Here is an 18312-nt window from a genome sequence, read left to right on the forward strand (position 1 = left end):
CAATGCCCATGTGCTTTGAGGACGTTTCTTGCTTATATTAAGTGCTACTAACTGCTAAGGCAAATAAACATACTTAAGTTCTCCCACCTTAACACTCATTATAATATAAAATTTATAATTAAGATTAATTTAGAACACATCAAGATTAAAATTAATTTTATCAACATCAATTTTACCTAACTATAAATAAATGGGCCTTTATTCATCTTACAAGTCACAAGTTGTCATGTGTGGAATATTCTTGGAGTAACTGTTAAGTACAAAGAAGTATGTGTGTATCCAAGGTTTTCTCATGATGTTCACGATGACAATTCAAAAATCAAATTTCCAGAAATGAGTCCATGGTTAAAACAACCCCTTCCAAAAGGAAAACCAAGACTATTTTATTTTATGAGGAAAGGAAATCCATCGGTCGTACATATCAGGTAAATTCATTCATAATCAGTTGTGTTATTAACCGACGAACCCATCAACTGCATACATAATATACCACAACCACACGTATCAAATGCTACTTAAAAATCTGAAAAAAATGGTTTGACAAGAGGGGAGAGACACCACTAGTAATTAGTAAGACTTTTAAAGTAAATAAACATCAATATACCATTTGCTCAATTTATGGTGCATCTTAATCTTGACATATATATTAATTTTTAGGGTTAAGAAACCCTATTTACTCACTTCATAATATCTTTTAAGCATTATATTAAGAATTTAATGCCAATGTATTTTTAGCATAAAAACTTTTATAATATTAATCCATCAGAAATTATTATTAGTATGAATTTTTTATTTTATTTTGAGGAGGGATAAACACCCCAACTACACTCAATCAGAACAGGGCATAAACACTCCTGCAATATCTTCAACTAACACCAACCTATTAAGATAATTATTATAAAAGTTATAAAATATATGATAATTAGTGATTAAATAACAATGTAAAATGTTTTATAGTAGTATACATAGTCTATTTTCTCTTCTATTATTGGATTCATTGCACAGGTATTATCTAATCCCTCTGTTGGGTTACTTGTCAAGTAAATTAAGGAATCAAACAACATAATGAGGTGCTAATGGAGTTGGGTGGGCCAACACCAAGTACTCCAACTACCTGATCCATCTAATGGCTGCAAACTTGTGGAAGCTTTGTACCTTCTCTTGGTTCAGACAACAACTAAGGACCAAAAAGGGAAAAGATAACAACAAGAATTCTAAGAGTCCGATCAATGGCCCAAACTAGGTTAATCTCTTGAGTGATGGTGTATTTGCTCACAAGGTAAGGAAGCACCGAATTTTTCTGTCATGAAGACTTCTAGGCTGTCTATTTTGTTTTTTGCTTCTTTTTTTTGCTCACCAGGGAAATTTGACTTCCCAACATGCATTTGCTCACATGAAAAACCTTCCTATAAATATAACCATGCATCAGTAGCCAATTCATCATTGATTAGTTCTTGCTTATCTTGACTTTTCAACTCAGTAATTCTTTCCATAATTTATATATCCTCACGCCTGTTGCAGCAAGCCGCGTCCTCATAATACGGTAGAGTCACATATACAACACGCAACCTAAAAAAAAAGTCTCCACGTGGAAGTACCAAGAACCGTGTAGGGGGTCAATACATGATGCACTGATTGTGAGAAAGGACAATAATAAAGGCAATTAACATGAAGTGATTATTTGATTCATTTCAATGACAAAGACGGAACAACGGCATTTAAATCGAATGAACACATCCGTTGAAAAGGGTGGGGTTGGTGCACATTAATTGGAAATCTGTGGAGAAGAAATTAGAAATGTTGAAGCAAAATACTAACTTCATATTCCCTTTATTGTCACAAATGACCAAGGACCCTCTCCAGTGCAAAACTATCACTGAGATAAGGAGATTCAGTACTAGATATGTCTCTTCTTCTCATACACACTTAATTATTGCAAAAAGGTAAATAGTTAAATACACTGGCACAACATATAGGATCATGGCTAAGCTGCCAGCTTTGAGGCTGCACCTTTGTCTAAGAACCATTTCAACTCTCCTTCAGGTGAAACCAATCCAACAGGAAGCTTAGCAAAATTTTGAGATTTGCCTAACACAGAGTGAACTGCATCTGCTTTACCCTTGCCAGTCACCACAAGCGCTGCATAAGCAGAAGTATTAATCACTGGTAAGGTGAAAGTTATTCTCTCTGGGGGTGGTTTAGGGGAGTCCTTAATGAAGGTAACCCATCTTTGTTTTTCCTCCACAAGAGGATGGCCTGGGAACAAAGAAGCTATGTGGCCATCAGGGCCCATGCCCAGCAGCATTAGATCAAATTTTGGAAATCCATTGGCTGGCGATGAAGCTATAATACTGTTCTTGACCAAGTGTCTGAGACATGTCTCGTAATCATTGGCCGCTCCCTCGGCTGAAAGGGCATCATTGATTGCATAAACATTGCCCGGGGGAATTGGCACCTGCCAAGAGAACCATGATGAAAGTACCAACAGGTTAGATTGACAGGAAAATTATAGCTGACAGAAGACTGGGAAGGGACTAGGGAGACAGCATAATCTGGCCATGCAGTCTTTTTAAACTTCAAAGAAGACTACACTGAAAAAAATATAGCTCATAACTTGAATCTGAGGGAAATTATTTTCCTCTCTTGCATCATTTTATAGGAATGAGCTGTACACTCAACAAACTTGTCCAAACAGTACCATCCAATGCAGTATCCAACAATGGGGATTCATTCATCAGTACCATCTGTATTTTTTTTTAGTTTACCCTTCAGGTTTGATATGAATTTGGTTAAAGTAATCGTTTGGTCCATAGGTTACACTCATTCAGAAATCAATCTTTGTATGATAAAATATTTAAGTTTTAGTCCCTATATAGATTATCTGGACTAAAACTTAAGAAATATAATGACATTGACCGATGTGTATTAATAAAGACTAAATATTAAGTTTTTTCCTTACCCACATGAGTGTCACATGTAGGGACTAAATGACTAATTGATTAGTTTAACCAATTAATTCCTTATGAGAGAAATGATAGCAACACTCACTTTTGGCCGAAATTGATTGAAAATCACATTTTTTTGTGGATTTGACTTCTTATTTAATAAGTCTTTATCTTAATTTTGTAGTTTTCAATCAATTTTAAAGAGTACGTTCGAAAGAGAGTGTTGCTACTTGCTATCACTCCTATTTCTTAGAATAGTGAAAACATTACACCACCCCCCCCCTCCCCCAAATATATAGTCAGACTCCAGAGTTCCAACCTTTGTCCTCCTCCGGGCATATCATTGCACCCAAAGGCCAAAACCTTATGCTTGTTTGGGATAGATTGATTATTTGGGACTGCGGGTTGCTTGAACGAAAACATGTCCATATACCATTTTTTATCCAATTCCAAAATGGGGTTCCTATCCTCACACATGTACTGTTTTTACAATGGTGTCAACTTAAAGAGACACATAGTTTGAATTCTGAGCTAATCTCTTTTTTTTTTCTTCTTTTTCTCAATTTTCAAACCTTAATGCATAACAAACACAGAAAGATTCTCAGCAATTGGAAAACACGTTCAACCTAAACAAATATATACCTTGGAGAGAAGTCCATCCAAAGCAAGCTTGTAGTTGCTATCTTCGTGAGTCTTGGGCACGACTCTCTCATCCACCCAAAACACGTGCCATTTGGACCATTCAAGAGTATCAACATAAGGCGGTTCCAGCAGCTTCCTGAGACCCCAACACACAACAACACATTCACATTAACCCAAATCCAGTCCAATTCAATCGAATCAATCACCATTAAGTTTAAACCAAAAAAACAGGAACATTTAAAACCCTCACCGGAGATAGTTGATCAAAGAGCCGCCAGACAGGCAAACAGTGAAAGCCCCTCTTTCGGAAGTGAATTTGTTGGAGAGATCGGCGACGTATTTGGCCAGGGACACGGCAAGATCCTCTTTTTCAAGGACCTCGACGGCAACGTTGTTGTTGGTCTCCGCCATCGACGCTTTCAGCGGGGGGACAGGTCTTTTGAATCTGAGGGGGCGAAAGAGGAAGAGGTGTGTGGAGGGTGCGGTTTTGGAAGGAGGCGAGTGTAGAATGGGTGTAGGCCATGCCCCACCTTAGTTGGCTATTCTTATAAGCGCACACAAATCAAATCCAAGTGGCAGCAGTGACAATGCCTACCATTTCGTTCGCTTTCTTCTCTTGCACCTCTGGGTGGGTGCTACTGCTTATGTTTCCAATTTCATTTCTCTCATATTTTTTTTTTGTCTTGCTCATTCAAGCTCATTTTAATTAGAATAAATAATTAAATTCGTCTCTCTAAATATATAATGTACCAAAAAATTAATTATTGTAAAATGAAAATTTTAAATTTAATCTTTAAATATATAATATATAAAGTTTGACAAATTAATGATATAAAAATAACTTATTATTAAATTTATAAAAATTAAATTTATATTTTCTATTTTTCATTACACGTCAAAAGACAAAATTTGCTATTTACCGTTTAATTTATTTGTGATTACAACGTTTTGCCTTGAAATCTCCTACAAAGTTGAAATTAGGTGAATGCTTTTTGGTTTATGAAAATTACTAATTTTTAGCAACTAAGATAAAAATATATATTCGTTCTTTGAAAAAAAATAATACTACATGATATGCAATATGGTGTACAGAATATTTATGCTACGCCATCTGTAAATTTAAAACATTTTTGAACTAATTCACATTTATTAAAATAGTTTATTCTCCTAAAAAAAGTTTATTATTTTTTATATCTAAATTACATTTTTTTATATTGGAGGCAGGTCGGATACATCATCGTATATAACAAAATTCTTCCCTTTTCCTGACATAATCAGCTCTCGGATAAATGAATTAAAAATACCATATTAAATGAAAACTTTTCATCATCATTTGATGGTGGAGAAGATTTTTTTGTGTGTGAATAATGCTGGCACTCTTTGCGGTCGAGAAGAAAAGTATTTAGAATTTTACTGCATGCTAATCTTTCAAAAAAGAAAAAATATTTTATGAAAGTTACATAAATTTTCCTTTTGATTTTATATTTTAATTAAATGATAAAAATATAATATCTTGTATTATAAAATTATTAATATGTATAATAATAATTACTTTAAGAAATAAGACTTATTTTTCATGCGCTCAACCAATTCGAAAATATGTTTTGTTTGTCTGGTACTTTCATGTAGGATTGATGTGTTAGAATTTAGGTTCTATTTGGTTGTGAGAAGATAAATATATTAGGTGAAAATAGAAGAAAGATAATAATTAGATAAGACAAAATTAGAGTGAAAATAAAATTATATGTTTGATGAAAATATAGAGTGGAATGATATTATAGAGTTATAAAAAAAAAAAACTTTTTAAATGTTGTCTCATGTGGTTATCGAATTGCAGGATCACCAACAAGAATGTAAAAATGATACAAAATGGTATGGCTTCTTTCATGCGATAGGTGGCATGAAACTTTTCAAGTGACACTCATTTCTTCAAATTTGTTTCTCTTGTTAATCTATTTACTAAACCTGTTTCCTTTTAATCGTTATGTGTTCATATATCCACTTCATTTTTATCGCTGCCAAACAAAGCATTAGAGGAACCACATATCTCGTGGAAGTGTTAGCTTACTTTGGTTTTACTTAGGCCCCCAAACTATTTTAGTATACAATAATAATTACATTGGATGATTATTTTTATTAGAATCTAGTTAATATCTCACCATATTCATTTACCTCTCCTTAGTGAATATTTTATTATTGTTTGTACTATAAATTAAGTTTCATGTTTTTTTTTATAAAAAAAAAACCACTAAACAAACTTAAACTAAAAGTAACAAAATGAAATTTCTCATAAAATATGTATTGAAGTATATGTTTATCCATCAAACTACAAAATCAACACACATCCTAAAAATCATACATATTGTTATTGTGTTTATCTTTATTGTTATGTTGATCATAACACCATTCTTATTATTATGAGAGGTGACAATTACAATAATAATAATAAAAAATAAAGTTTTAAAATAAATTTAAGACAAAAAAGTAATGAAAAGGATAATTTTTTAATTAAAAATATCAAATTCTTTTTTAAAAATAATAAAAATTTCAAACTAACAAATGTAATAACACTCTCAACATGTACACATGCACATGTTAGCTAAACCTTTTTATTATTAAAATGCATGATATAAGTATTTTTAATATATAAGTTATATTTTGAATTTATAACACATAATTTAAAATATCATATAAAATCATTTTTATTTATTGATACTTTAAAAAAAATACTAGTATATTGAAATTTAATTTAAAGATAAAGATAAAAAATGAATAAATTATGTTTTAAAAATGATTTAAAAAAATGTTTTGTTAAACGTCCAATAAGGTTTGTTTATTAAAAAGCTATAAAACAATACTTTTTTAAGAACTTTTTTTTTATAATAAAAAACATTATTTTTTTTAATAAAAAATGAAACAAATGGACTCAATAGAAGCCTTTGACAATTGACAAACAACGGAATTAGTTGTGGAATAGCATAACCCGGTAACTAAACACACTGCTGAAAACCCTAGCTATAAATTTCTACACCCACCGACGGCAGAAACCCTAGTAGTAGTTTTGAAAGGGAAGGAAAGATGCAGATATTCGTGAAAACCCTAACCGGGAAGACAATCACCCTTGAGGTGGAGTCAAGCGACACCATTGACAATGTCAAAGCCAAGATTCAGGACAAAGAAGGTGCGCTTTGATCAACGATTGATTGGTTTTCGTTCTCTATTTTTCGCTCTTGTTTGATTCATTTTTTCCCCCTCATTGTCTAGGGATTCCTCCGGATCAGCAGAGGTTGATCTTCGCGGGGAAACAGCTGGAGGATGGCCGTACCCTCGCCGATTACAACATCCAAAAAGGTTTGGAATATCTTAATTTTGAAATTGCGTAAATATTTTGAATGTGGCAATTGTTTGATATCTGTTTTTTATGGTTTGTAGAAATTGTATTTAGCATTAGCCATATTTGTGTATGAATGCCAAGGGTGTGCTTGGTTGAGTAGGTGGAAAGCTAGAATTTGGAAAATTGATGATTAACAATTTTCAAATGCTTTGCTAATTTGTGTCTGAATCCAAGCATTTAGGTCCTACTTGGCTGAGAACACCAGACCAGACCCTAAATGTTGTTAATTATGCTATAGTTTAAAATGTGATCCCTTATTTGTTCTGTTTCTCTATTCTGCAGAGTCAACATTGCATCTTGTTTTGAGGCTTCGTGGTGGTATTATTGAGCCATCTTTGATGGCACTGGCGAGGAAATATAACCAGGATAAGATGATCTGCCGCAAGTAAGTTCTGGATCCTGTTGGTTCATTCAGAAGTAATTAGAAATATTATTCTTGTGAAGTATAATCAAAGTTCCACAAAATTTGTGTTGAAAATGCATAAAAAAATCTCATAAAACTCGATGATACAAGTTATGGTGTAAGCTTACTAATTTTGGATCTGCCTGCAAGTTGTGTACTGGTTTTAGATATGAATGATGGAAGGGGTGTGTGAATACACTGATGTCTAGTATAGAAAAAGTACAGCCACAACAGAGTGCTGATTTCTCCTAACTGCATATTTCTGAAAAGCCCTATACCAAGGTCTTATGGTTCACAAATCAGCCACTCTCACCCACCACACCAAGTCCCATATTCACTCATTCTTGGTCACCCTGTATGTCAGATAGGTGGAGAGATGCCAATCTGCTGGTCTATAATAATTGATTTACCACAATGAATAGCATTATTTTTAGCATATTCATTGTGGTAAATCAATTATTGAGCCATCTTTGATGGCACTGGCGAGGAAATATAACCAGGATAAGATGATCTGCCGCAAGTAAGTTCTGGATCCTGTTGGTTCATTCAGAAGTAATTAGAAATATTATTCTTGTGAAGTATAATCAAAGTTCCACAAAATTTGTGTTGAAAATGCATAAAAAAATCTCATAAAACTCGATGATACAAGTTATGGTGTAAGCTTACTAATTTTGGATCTGCCTGCAAGTTGTGTACTGGTTTTAGATATGAATGATGGAAGGGGTGTGTGAATACACTGATGTCTAGTATAGAAAAAGTACAGCCACAACAGAGTGCTGATTTCTCCTAACTGCATATTTCTGAAAAGCCCTATACCAAGGTCTTATGGTTCACGAATCAGCCACTCCCACTCACCACACCAAGTCCCATATTCACTCATTCTTGGTCACTCTGTATGTCAGATAGGTGGAGAGATGCCAATCTGCTGGTCTATAATAATTGATTTACCACAATGAATAGCATTATTTTTAGCATATTCATTCATTAATTAATGGCAATGAATTAATTTACAATGATTTTTTGAATATATAAATTTTGATTTCTAGGGTTAAAATAGTGTTTAAACATTAAACACCTGATCTTACCCATTTCATCCTTATTTTCTCTTCACTCTATTTTCTTTCCTCTCGCTTCCCCCATCCAAACTAAGGCCAAGTATGTCCTATGCCTTTGACTTCCTTAGATGCATTGAGATTCTGATGTGTTGGGCTATGAGCAAGAAAGAATCTCTTTGACAACATGAAACATGTTTAACAAAATTGGCTTTCAGATAATTGTCTTTCTGTCTTGCACTCCTGAATTAAAAGACAACTTCATTTACAATTTAATTTTTGTATGAAACTTTTTTTATTTTGGATTGAGAACATACAATTCAATGCATCAAATCGTGTTTCCTTTAATGTCTGCTTATCGCTGAACTTCCTAACTGTTTGTAGGATTTGTAAATCATTTTCTTAAAATGGTTCTTTTAGATTCTATGCTTAGTGTTCAAGCATCGAATTTAGTGTTGTCTTCTGGCTTTGAGCTTCTGTTGGTGAAAGAAAATTGTTGTTGAATTCTAAAGCTGCGTTGTAAATCAAATGTAATTTGAAAACAATATATATAGTTTCTTGAAAAATAGAATGTCCGCGTTTAACTACAGTTTCCTTTGAGAACCAAGGGGTTGCATGTTGGAATATATGTAAATAGAAAGCCTACAATAGCATAATATATTCATTCATTGTCAATGACAATGACTACTTGAAAAAAATGATTGTCTTGTATTTTTGAAAAAATGATTGTCTTCACAAATCACAGCCATTGTGCTTATAAATAATTGTGCTCTGCAGGTGCTATGCCCGTTTACACCCCCGTGCTGTGAACTGCAGGAAAAAGAAGTGTGGTCACAGCAACCAGGTATAGTAACTATTAGAGCGCTATCTCTTGTGCTTCTTATTTTACTGCATGGAATTCCTCTATTGTTATTATTATAGAATTAAGTCATCATGGAATTTATCTTTGTATTGCAGTTGAGGCCAAAGAAGAAGATCAAGTAAACTGTTCTGATTGCAAGATGGAATTGTGTTGTCATGGATTACTGGGATGTCTTGTAATCCTGATAACTCCATTAGCTTCTTAGTATTATAGTAAATCTTTCGGAAATTTGACAGCCAAAGTTACTCTTGTGATTTTTGTTTTCAGTTTGAGACGGATTGATATCAATTATGCTATAGTTCCTGGTGATTATACAGTTTTTGTTTTTGATAATAATGCGTGTCATGCCTTTATTTCCTGTCACTATAGTTTTGAGTACTTCTCTTCATTTTTACATTTTAACTCGGTAAAGACAAGCCCTGATAATTAGAAGTGCAAAGAGTTTCTTGTTGAGTTGATTTACTTATAATTTACAGTGACGACGTTGTTTCACTTGTTTTTGCATTTGATATGAAGTTGTGTTTGTGTATCAATCGCGTTAGATTCAATGCAAGAATATGAAAGCAACTGAATTTTTTTTTTTTAATTTTTGTGAATGTAAGCGTGGCTTTTGGTCAGTATAGAATCATTTCATTGTACATTTCTACCCGTCAGTATAATTTTTAACAATAAAGCAATATTATCCGACAACGAGATTATCCAAAACTACGTTGCACCATCACTGTCACGGACTCTTCGCATTAGTTTTAAGCCCATGTGCCACTATAGAGTGGTACGTTGTCAATTCTCCTGGTCAAGGTTGTTTGCTCTCTGCCTTTCATGATACCAGATGATACAAACCAGTGACCATCATTGAGTGAAAAGTATGCATTCCTTCGAACCGAGTGCTGAGGTCTCGCCACAGGTTTTATCTGTGATGCCAAGTCACGTAAAACACTTAGATATTTGCATCCTCCTTATCTCTTTTTATTTTGTTTGCCAGTCTTAAATGTATACCTGGTTTGGAAAATGTTTTGGATCATCCTGCGAGGTGATTCGTTTGCTGCATCCTCCAACTGAAGCAACTCGTCTGAGGAGAGGCGCCAACCAAGAGCACCTAAATTTTCCTCTGCTTGTTTAATTGTTTTAACTCCAGGAATTGGAACCGTACCTTTGCATATGCACCAATTTATAGCAACCTGACATGATAAAGCAAAAAATGATATGATAAGCCGATAAGGTATGTTTTTTGTTCCGGCATGGTTGGTCAAGCATTGTCATTTTCCGCGCACCTAAGACAAGGACAATTAAGTGGGTTGGTCGGTGGTTCTGTAAAAGGGTACTTTATAACCTTTAAAAAAGTAAGTTGCGTAGGGAAGCACGGCATTTAAAAACGTAAATGTGACATTAAAATTTTGCTTCTTAGGTGGTTGATCCTGATAATGAAGCAACAGTACTTTTGATGTTATTGTGGATAAGACGTAGCAGTTCCTTGCTGATTCCAGATATCAATGATGCAGTATGATACTATTACTCAATCTTTTAATTGGATAACATGTGATGTACAAGCTTCCTTGAGTAATAAGATCTTGGTTTTCTGTTATGCAGAGTTTTAGTATTGGCTGATTTGGAGCTCTGAACGAGCACAAAGGTTGTGTAGTGTACAAGAATGATTGATCAAAAGACCAAAGAAAGATGCTTATATCCTGAATATGAAAATTGAATCAAAATATGCTATCGAAAAGACTGGTCATGCTAAGAGGGCCCCCAACTCTGCAAAGTGATTAAACTAAGCATAGATTTTGGTAGTTGGTGCGCTTTCTATAGAATTAATGTGAGAAAATAAAGTCTCCAAAAAAGAGAGATAATCTCGCATTACTATCTATTCATTGGTATTTGGTAGTAATATATATGTATTTCATTTGCACGTGCCATCCAATACCGTCAAAGAAATATGATAATAGTTGTCTTAAGATCTATTACTTGGTTTTAGTCAGTAATCCCGAAATGCATCTTTTACTAACAGATATTCATGCAAGATATATTACTACATATACCTCAGAGGCTCAGACTCGGATTATATTTTGTAGCATCTAACTAACCGACACTCGCAAGATAGCTATAAGAAATTACTAGCATGCAGAGGAAAAAGAATGGGGAAAAGATTACTTGTGACATGGTTTTCCGTCGTTTATTTGCAATCTCTCTCAGCGAACTCAACAAAGGATCCAGTCCCGGAAGAATTTGCTTAAACAGCAACGCCCTGTGAAATGTGATTAATTACAAAGTATTACAAGAAAAAGCTAATACTGAATTAGGAAATCATCAACACTGTGTAGGATTCTAAAATATTTGCTTAAATATCAACACACCTTGGCCCACTTGGAAGTTTGGATGATGAATATTTCCCAGTAAGCATTCCAAGTCCCAGAGGACTATAAGCAATCATACGAATACCCAGACTGTCACATATACTCTTGATCTCTAGTTGATCCTTCCCCGTGCTCAACAGGGAAAATTGCACCTGAAATGTTGAAATTAAAGAGAATATTTAGTAAGAGAATGCAAGTAAAGCATGACAAATTGACAAATGAAGTGGGATACTAAATTATAGTCATTAGTTTTGTCAAACGCATCTGCTTTTTCTTTTTGCCATTTTTCTTTAAAGTCTCTCAAGAATTGAAATTGAAACTGGTTTGAGAATCAGATCATACCTATTTTCCCAACACATCTAGCAAAATTAGAATGTTAAATTTTACATTTATGCATAACTTTTTACCTGGGCTGAACACAAGGGGACTCCACGGTCTTTCAGATAATCATGTATCTTTAAAAGCTGCTTTGGTCCGTAATTACTTACTCCAACTGCTTTAACTAAATCCTAAATGACAACATAAATATGAGTACAGAAACTTTGATTAGTCAAGAAGTTTTAACTATTTTTTTTCTTCTACAAGAATAACCATTTAAGCCAATGTTTAAATATGCTCATCTATAACTGAAAAAGAATATATGATCAAAAGAACTTTGAATTGCTTTATCAACATTCAGTGCTTTAAGAAAAAGATTCTTGTGTCCTTGCCTTTCAGGTTTATACTACTTACAATTGCATTAGCATAACATTGCAAACTTCAGTTATCATGTCAATGTCTTTTATATATATATATATATATATATATATATATATATATATATATGTATGTATGTATATGTATGTATGTATATGTATGTATGTATACTATCAATAATGAATTATTGTAACCTTCTCATACATTGCCACTAAACCATCCCAAAGAGCAAATTCCTGCAAAGGAGCATAATTTGCAGTTGACCAATGAAGTTGTCCTATCCCAATTTGCTCAATTTGCATTCTATCTAGTGATGCCCTGAAAATTTATTTCATCCAAGTTCAAAATCACGAGCAAAGAAAATAAATCAAGCAAGTATTTGACATGGGAGTCGGGAAAGGAAGCCGAGGAAGGATTTGATAGAATGAAAGGAACAACAAATACCTGCAAGCACTCACAAACTGCCCTGGTGTAAGGCGCCATGGGTATGCTGCAAACTTAGTAGCAATGACTATTTCACGTTGGCTCCCCTTTTGCTCTGAGAAAGTGTAACATGCAATTTAGTAAACAAGTTTGAATCAAAGAACCATCATAGATATGCAATGATACTGTGAAAGTTTTATACACTGTGATCCAACCACAAATTATAATGTATGATAAGTTTATTGACTCTGATAATAACTACTTTAAAAGTCATACAAATGATATTTTTAATTGGTTTACCACAAAAACTTCTACACGGTACATGCTTATTAAACTCATCAAACAATTGTTTACAACATGATAATACCACCCCAAATTAACATAAATAAAACAACGAAACGAAGTAGGCAGGCCAAGTTACAATGAATTATTAACTTACACCTGCACTGCAATCTACAGAAGAATATATACAAAATTCAATGAAAGTGAGAAAGCAATGCGTGATGAAACCTTGAAATTCTCGAATGAACCTCCCCAGAAGCTTCTCGCTCTGACCATTTAACCTTCCCGTGCCATAAGAATCAGCAGTGTCAAAGAGATTGATGCCGTTGTCCATAGCCAAGTTGAAGATTTGTTGGAGCTCATTATCCATGGATTCCTGGTACCCCCACAGAAGCTGATTCCCCCATGCCCATGTTCCAAATCCCATGGGAGACACACTCAGAGGACCCATCTTCACCTGCCACAACCAAACAACCAACCATTGAAGTTACCTTGTTACTACTCATCACACCACACCACACATGACATCAAAGGAAAATGAATTGTTTTTACCTTTTGTGTTGGCCAGAAGGAAGGGAATTTGAGAGACTTGAATGAGAAAGATGGCGCTGCTAATGCTATGGGGTTAATGTTCATGCTGCAAACTGAGAGTGCCATTGTTGCAAGGTGAGTGAACACAGTTACCAACACAACGTTAATCAGTTGGTTGGTTAGTTAGTGTTTTTTTTCTTGTGTGGTAACCATTGAATCCTCGATCTCGTTATGGATCAGTTTAGTTTGTGTTTTAGAAAAAGAAAAAAAAAGAAAAATATCAAACTTTGACAGCTGTGGGATTTGAACCCACGCCCTTTCGGACCAGAGCCTAAATCTGGCGCCTTAGACCACTCGGCCAAACTGTCTTATTGACAAACATTTTGTACGTTATTTAATATATATAATATTCATTCATATTTTTTATTATTATGAAATTTCCAATTTAAGGGGGAAAAAATTTACAAGTCCGTTCAGTAAATGTAAAAAAAAAACATAGGCGAAATTCATACATTTGTTACATAGAAGTCTCCTAAGTCCCCACTTATCTTTTACTAAAGTACGCCATTTAAAGGAAAAATGTTTGCTAGGTGATGTTTGATGGAAGATAGGAACTTATTGTAATGTCTAACTCACTATGTTCACTTCATATTTGATGTGCATTTATGATATCGTTAAGTTGACCGTTGTTTATTTGGGGTTAGGATAAGAGATGAATGAGAGGTGGAGTTTAGATCAATAGAAGTCTAAGGACAGTCCTTTAATGCCTTCTAATTTAATAAATATAATGAGGGTAATTATATGTGATCAATATTATCTTTAATATTTAATTATTTAAGACAATTGTATATTATGCATTGATAGTTTTAAAAAAATATTATTATTTAATTATAATTTGTTTATATGAAATTTATTGATTTTTATAATAATGATTTTAAAAGTTATAATAGTGATTTTTTTATTAGTTTTAATGTAATAATTAAAAAAATAGTTGATAATGTAAATTTTTTACACTAATAATTCATAAAATAAAATTCTAAATACTCAATGTTTAATAACATCATGCTTAATTAGAAAAATATATTTGACCATTGAACATGTGAATTAACTTACACATCTAACTTAATTAACTTAATTAGTGATCTCATGTTTGAGTTTTGTATATATAAATTATTGGTAAAAAATATTTTATTGTCTATAGTAATTTTAGACGATTATCTCTTGCGAAGAATATTAATGATTTTATATACATAAAAAAATGTTATGTTATTATTTACAAGTCTTATAGAGTTATTTTAGTTATGCGGTAAAGGGCCAAAAGATAAAAATACTTGATGAGTTCAGTTCAGTCTTATTTTTAGCTAAAAATAATTGTATTTGGTTTGCTGAAAAATTAAAAGATTAGATAGGACAAAAACACTTGTTTTATTTCCTTCTAAAAACATGAATGACACAATAAAACAAAAGATGAAACATAGGACAAAAGTCTTAAAATATGTTATTCGGTAGAATTTAGAATAAACCTAACACTATCCAAAAAATAAAAAAAATAAAAGTTATTTTCAATAACCCTTTTTCTTGAGCCCTTGCTTCCTCTTTACTTTCTTTCTCTTCTGGCGTTGCATATCAACTACCAATCAACAAACACAAAGTTGTGTCGTAATTCTTCTACACGTGTTGTAACATAACTACATAACTGTATTATATAGAACTATAGATCAAAGTCTAACTCAAAGGACCCATTGGATCTCTGGCTTCACTAAGTTTGTTATTGATTAATTTGCTTTAAGCTAATCAAACTATCAAATGAAAAACATATTAAGTGAAACAATTCCCTTTCAGGACTTGCTATTATCCTTTAAATTTAGTTCTTAGTGCTTAAAAAGTTAAAATGTTTCATTGCGTGACCTAGTATTCGCAGTTTATTAAGAGACATGTTTCCATATACTGACTCTGTCCTATTAAACAAAATTGATCCAAGTGGGATAATATGCTGCATTCATTCCATTCACAGAATTGGTCCATAAGAGAAGCTAAGAAATTGAAATTAATTAACATCTTCACTGCTTCATGAAGTCGAGCAATATCTCATTCACACCTTTCATTCATTTTATTTTTGTGTGTCCTGGTCGTACTATAAGGATCACACTTGTTAATATGGGAATAAGCTAAAGTGATAAAAAAGAGACCCCTTTATGAAATATAAAGAGGTTCTAGATTAACTAACCCCTTGAAGTGGGAAAAGAAAAGAAGAAGAAGAAAGAACACAAACAAAGGGATGGGAAAGGAAAAAGGCATGCAAGCATGAACAAACAGAGACATTGCACATTATTTGTTTTTCCAAATCTCTACACAATTGAATTGAGTGAGACTATCTTAATTCTCTCCCCTATCAAATCAAGCCTACAAAACTTCCCTCGAGTTTCTTGGCTAGGCTGGAATATTTTGAGTTTTGAACTTGTTGGCAGCACAAGAGCCAACCAACCAATCAACCAATCTTTGTTCCTTCTTCTCTTGGAGGAAACAAAAAACATCACACATGCAGATGCAGCACAAAGTGTGGCTCCTTTTTCAAGTCCAGAAATCTAGCCATTGAGAACTGCTACATGACTGGTCCAAGATGCCACTAGGGTCCACACCACTATACCATTTTTCAAGTGATGCCAATGGCATATCTGCATGATCATGATCATCCATTCTGAGAAGTTGGTGTCCTTTGTCCTCAGATTTCTCAACACCCCTTATGATGCTATTCTCATTTTGGTCATCTGAGTACACACCTATTCTCTCCTCCAAACCCTCATCATTTGAAAACCTTGGTTTTTTTGCTTCAGGCTTCCAACTGCTGTATCCACTGCCTGAGCCACCATCTTCTATGCTGTTTTCTTTGCCATCCTTGTCTTCCCTTCCACCATCTTGAGATGTCACCACCAAATCACTTAGCTTCTGCAACTGTTTCAAAAAAAAAAAAATAACACAGTTAAGGGTCACAAGCTTTAATTTGTTGAGCATCATTAGCAACACAAATAAGTAGTATTGTTAAAAGAACCAAAAACTAATTACCTCTAATTGCAAAGAGTCCTTCTCTTTCTTTAGGGACTCAAACCTTGATGCTAAATTGTCATATTCATCTTTGAGCTTTCTGTACTCTTGCTCTATGCGCTTTGATTTCCACCTTGCCCTTCTGTTTTGGAACCATATGGCAACTTGGCGAGGCTGAAGGCCAAGATCTCTTGCCAGTTGCATCTTCTTCCTTGGCTCAAGCTTTGACTCTGACTCAAATATGCATTCTAGTGATCTTATCTGTTCATCACTAAACCTCCTCTTGTTTTCTATCTTCTTGCTTTTCTTCCTTGGTGCCTCCAAGCTGGTGAAGCTTTCCACATTTTTTCCCTTTGTTGATGCTTGAATATTCTCATCTCCTTCCATCATACACATATGGCTGGTGAGACAAAGGAAGGTATTTTATGGGTGAATTTGGAATTGGATACACAATAAAAAAAAAAAGAATTGTGTGATTTAAAAGTCTTGTGAGGGGGGATCGGGTTCAGAATATATAGCTAGCCATAAAAGAAAGTGTCTCAAAGCCATTTCTATCACGTTATTGCAACTTCTAATGGAAGGATCATGGTGACCTATGGGATAAGATACCGTATGGCTCTTACTATCTTTTTGTTAAGTAGGAAGAAATTATCTTGCTTCGTTTACTTGTAGCCTATCTATCTATCGTCCCATATGCTATTTTGTTTGTAGAAGGAACCGCCTGCTTGTCAGTTGTCACCTTCATTAACACACGTATCTGTTGCTTTTTTATAACCAAAGTAGGGAAGAATAAAAATAGCCAAATTGATTCTGAAAAATATGGTGTCTCATATTTGTCCTTCAGAATTAAAATAAAAAAAGTCCTTACAGTATATATTTAGTTGGTCTAATTAGCTCACAAGCTAATAACATAGAAGACTAATTTAATTGATGAAATGCATATTTTTAAGAACTTATGGTAATTTCTCATGTCATATCTTTTTCTTTTTATTTTTTTCTGTCAACCAGGAGTATTTTTAGCTTAGAGTCAAAAGACTAATTTTTCAGGTACTAAGATTTATTTAAGGATCTAACCTTTCTTAACAAATTTTTTTCATACACATAAGGCTAAAAATTGAACTCCTGGTTATATATGCTTAAGAAATAAGGTTATATGTCAATCATGTTACACCATTTTGGTCTCATGTTGTATCTTTTAACAACTAAGTTGATAGGGAAAAATGAATCAATAGGTCCTAGAGAGGGATTAATTGATCAGGAATATTTCCATTTAAGTAGCTTTGTCAGTAATTGAAATTTTAACATTTTTAACTCTGGCATAGCATTAGTACCTTGCTGATACTCTGCCTCCTAATAGTAGTATCAAAATATAACTTGGCGATGCAGCCAGTAGCTCTTAAAAGTTATAAGAACTTTAATTTGCTCTTTTTTGAAAGAAAAAAAAAGTTGTTGAAGTGATGATATAAAATAACTATGAACATTCATATATTTAAAAGCTTTGGTTATAATGTTGTTGATATCGAGAAATAAAAGTGATAAGAAAAGAAAAAAGGTCAACAACTACTTATTAGAAACTGATACAAACAAGGTTCCTATATGCACATCATTGTATTCATATGTTAGAAGTTAGCTATTTCTTTGGGAGATAATAAAGAAAGCAGGAGGAAAAAACAACTCCGGAGGCACATC

The 18312-nt window shown here is 33.5% G+C and overlaps 4 protein-coding genes and 1 non-coding gene across 5 annotated transcripts; 1 reads left to right on the forward strand and 4 right to left on the reverse strand.

Annotated features, from left to right (window-relative positions):
- Nucleotides 1-1741: 1741 nt before the first annotated feature.
- LOC114415598 (probable 6-phosphogluconolactonase 4, chloroplastic) lies at nucleotides 1742-4214 on the reverse strand. The gene is made up of 3 exons (XM_028380373.1): nucleotides 3838-4214; nucleotides 3588-3723; nucleotides 1742-2455 (listed from the first exon to the last, which is right to left on the reverse strand). The coding sequence occupies exons 1-3, from the start codon at nucleotides 3996-3998 to the stop codon at nucleotides 1985-1987; spliced, it is 768 nt and encodes a 255-aa protein (XP_028236174.1). The 5' UTR covers nucleotides 3999-4214; the 3' UTR covers nucleotides 1742-1984.
- Nucleotides 4215-6556: 2342 nt separating this feature from the next.
- LOC114415600 (ubiquitin-60S ribosomal protein L40) lies at nucleotides 6557-9694 on the forward strand. Its single transcript, XM_028380375.1, has 5 exons — nucleotides 6557-6768; nucleotides 6852-6938; nucleotides 7264-7366; nucleotides 9214-9280; nucleotides 9394-9694. The coding sequence occupies exons 1-5, from the start codon at nucleotides 6666-6668 to the stop codon at nucleotides 9418-9420; spliced, it is 387 nt and encodes a 128-aa protein (XP_028236176.1). The 5' UTR covers nucleotides 6557-6665; the 3' UTR covers nucleotides 9421-9694.
- Nucleotides 9695-9856: 162 nt separating this feature from the next.
- Nucleotides 9857-13807, reverse strand: LOC114415599 (pyridoxal reductase, chloroplastic). Its single transcript, XM_028380374.1, has 9 exons — nucleotides 13603-13807; nucleotides 13279-13507; nucleotides 12790-12883; nucleotides 12540-12663; nucleotides 12057-12158; nucleotides 11650-11801; nucleotides 11447-11540; nucleotides 10295-10476; nucleotides 9857-10209 (listed from the first exon to the last, which is right to left on the reverse strand). The coding sequence occupies exons 1-9, from the start codon at nucleotides 13705-13707 to the stop codon at nucleotides 10206-10208; spliced, it is 1086 nt and encodes a 361-aa protein (XP_028236175.1). The 5' UTR covers nucleotides 13708-13807; the 3' UTR covers nucleotides 9857-10205.
- Nucleotides 13808-13869: 62 nt separating this feature from the next.
- TRNAL-UAG lies at nucleotides 13870-13949 on the reverse strand. Its single transcript has one exon. It is a non-coding gene; the product is annotated as a tRNA-Leu (tRNA).
- Nucleotides 13950-15612: 1663 nt separating this feature from the next.
- LOC114415601 (homeobox-leucine zipper protein ATHB-12-like) lies at nucleotides 15613-17359 on the reverse strand. The gene is made up of 2 exons (XM_028380376.1): nucleotides 16645-17359; nucleotides 15613-16533 (listed from the first exon to the last, which is right to left on the reverse strand). Exons 1-2 carry the CDS (start codon nucleotides 17017-17019, stop codon nucleotides 16153-16155), a joined length of 756 nt encoding a protein of 251 aa, XP_028236177.1. The 5' UTR covers nucleotides 17020-17359; the 3' UTR covers nucleotides 15613-16152.
- Between the last annotated feature and the right edge of the window lie 953 nt (nucleotides 17360-18312).

The sequence above is a fragment of the Glycine soja genome, chromosome 6, assembly GCF_004193775.1.
Source record: "Glycine soja cultivar W05 chromosome 6, ASM419377v2, whole genome shotgun sequence".
Taxonomy (NCBI): Eukaryota; Viridiplantae; Streptophyta; class Magnoliopsida; order Fabales; family Fabaceae; genus Glycine; species Glycine soja.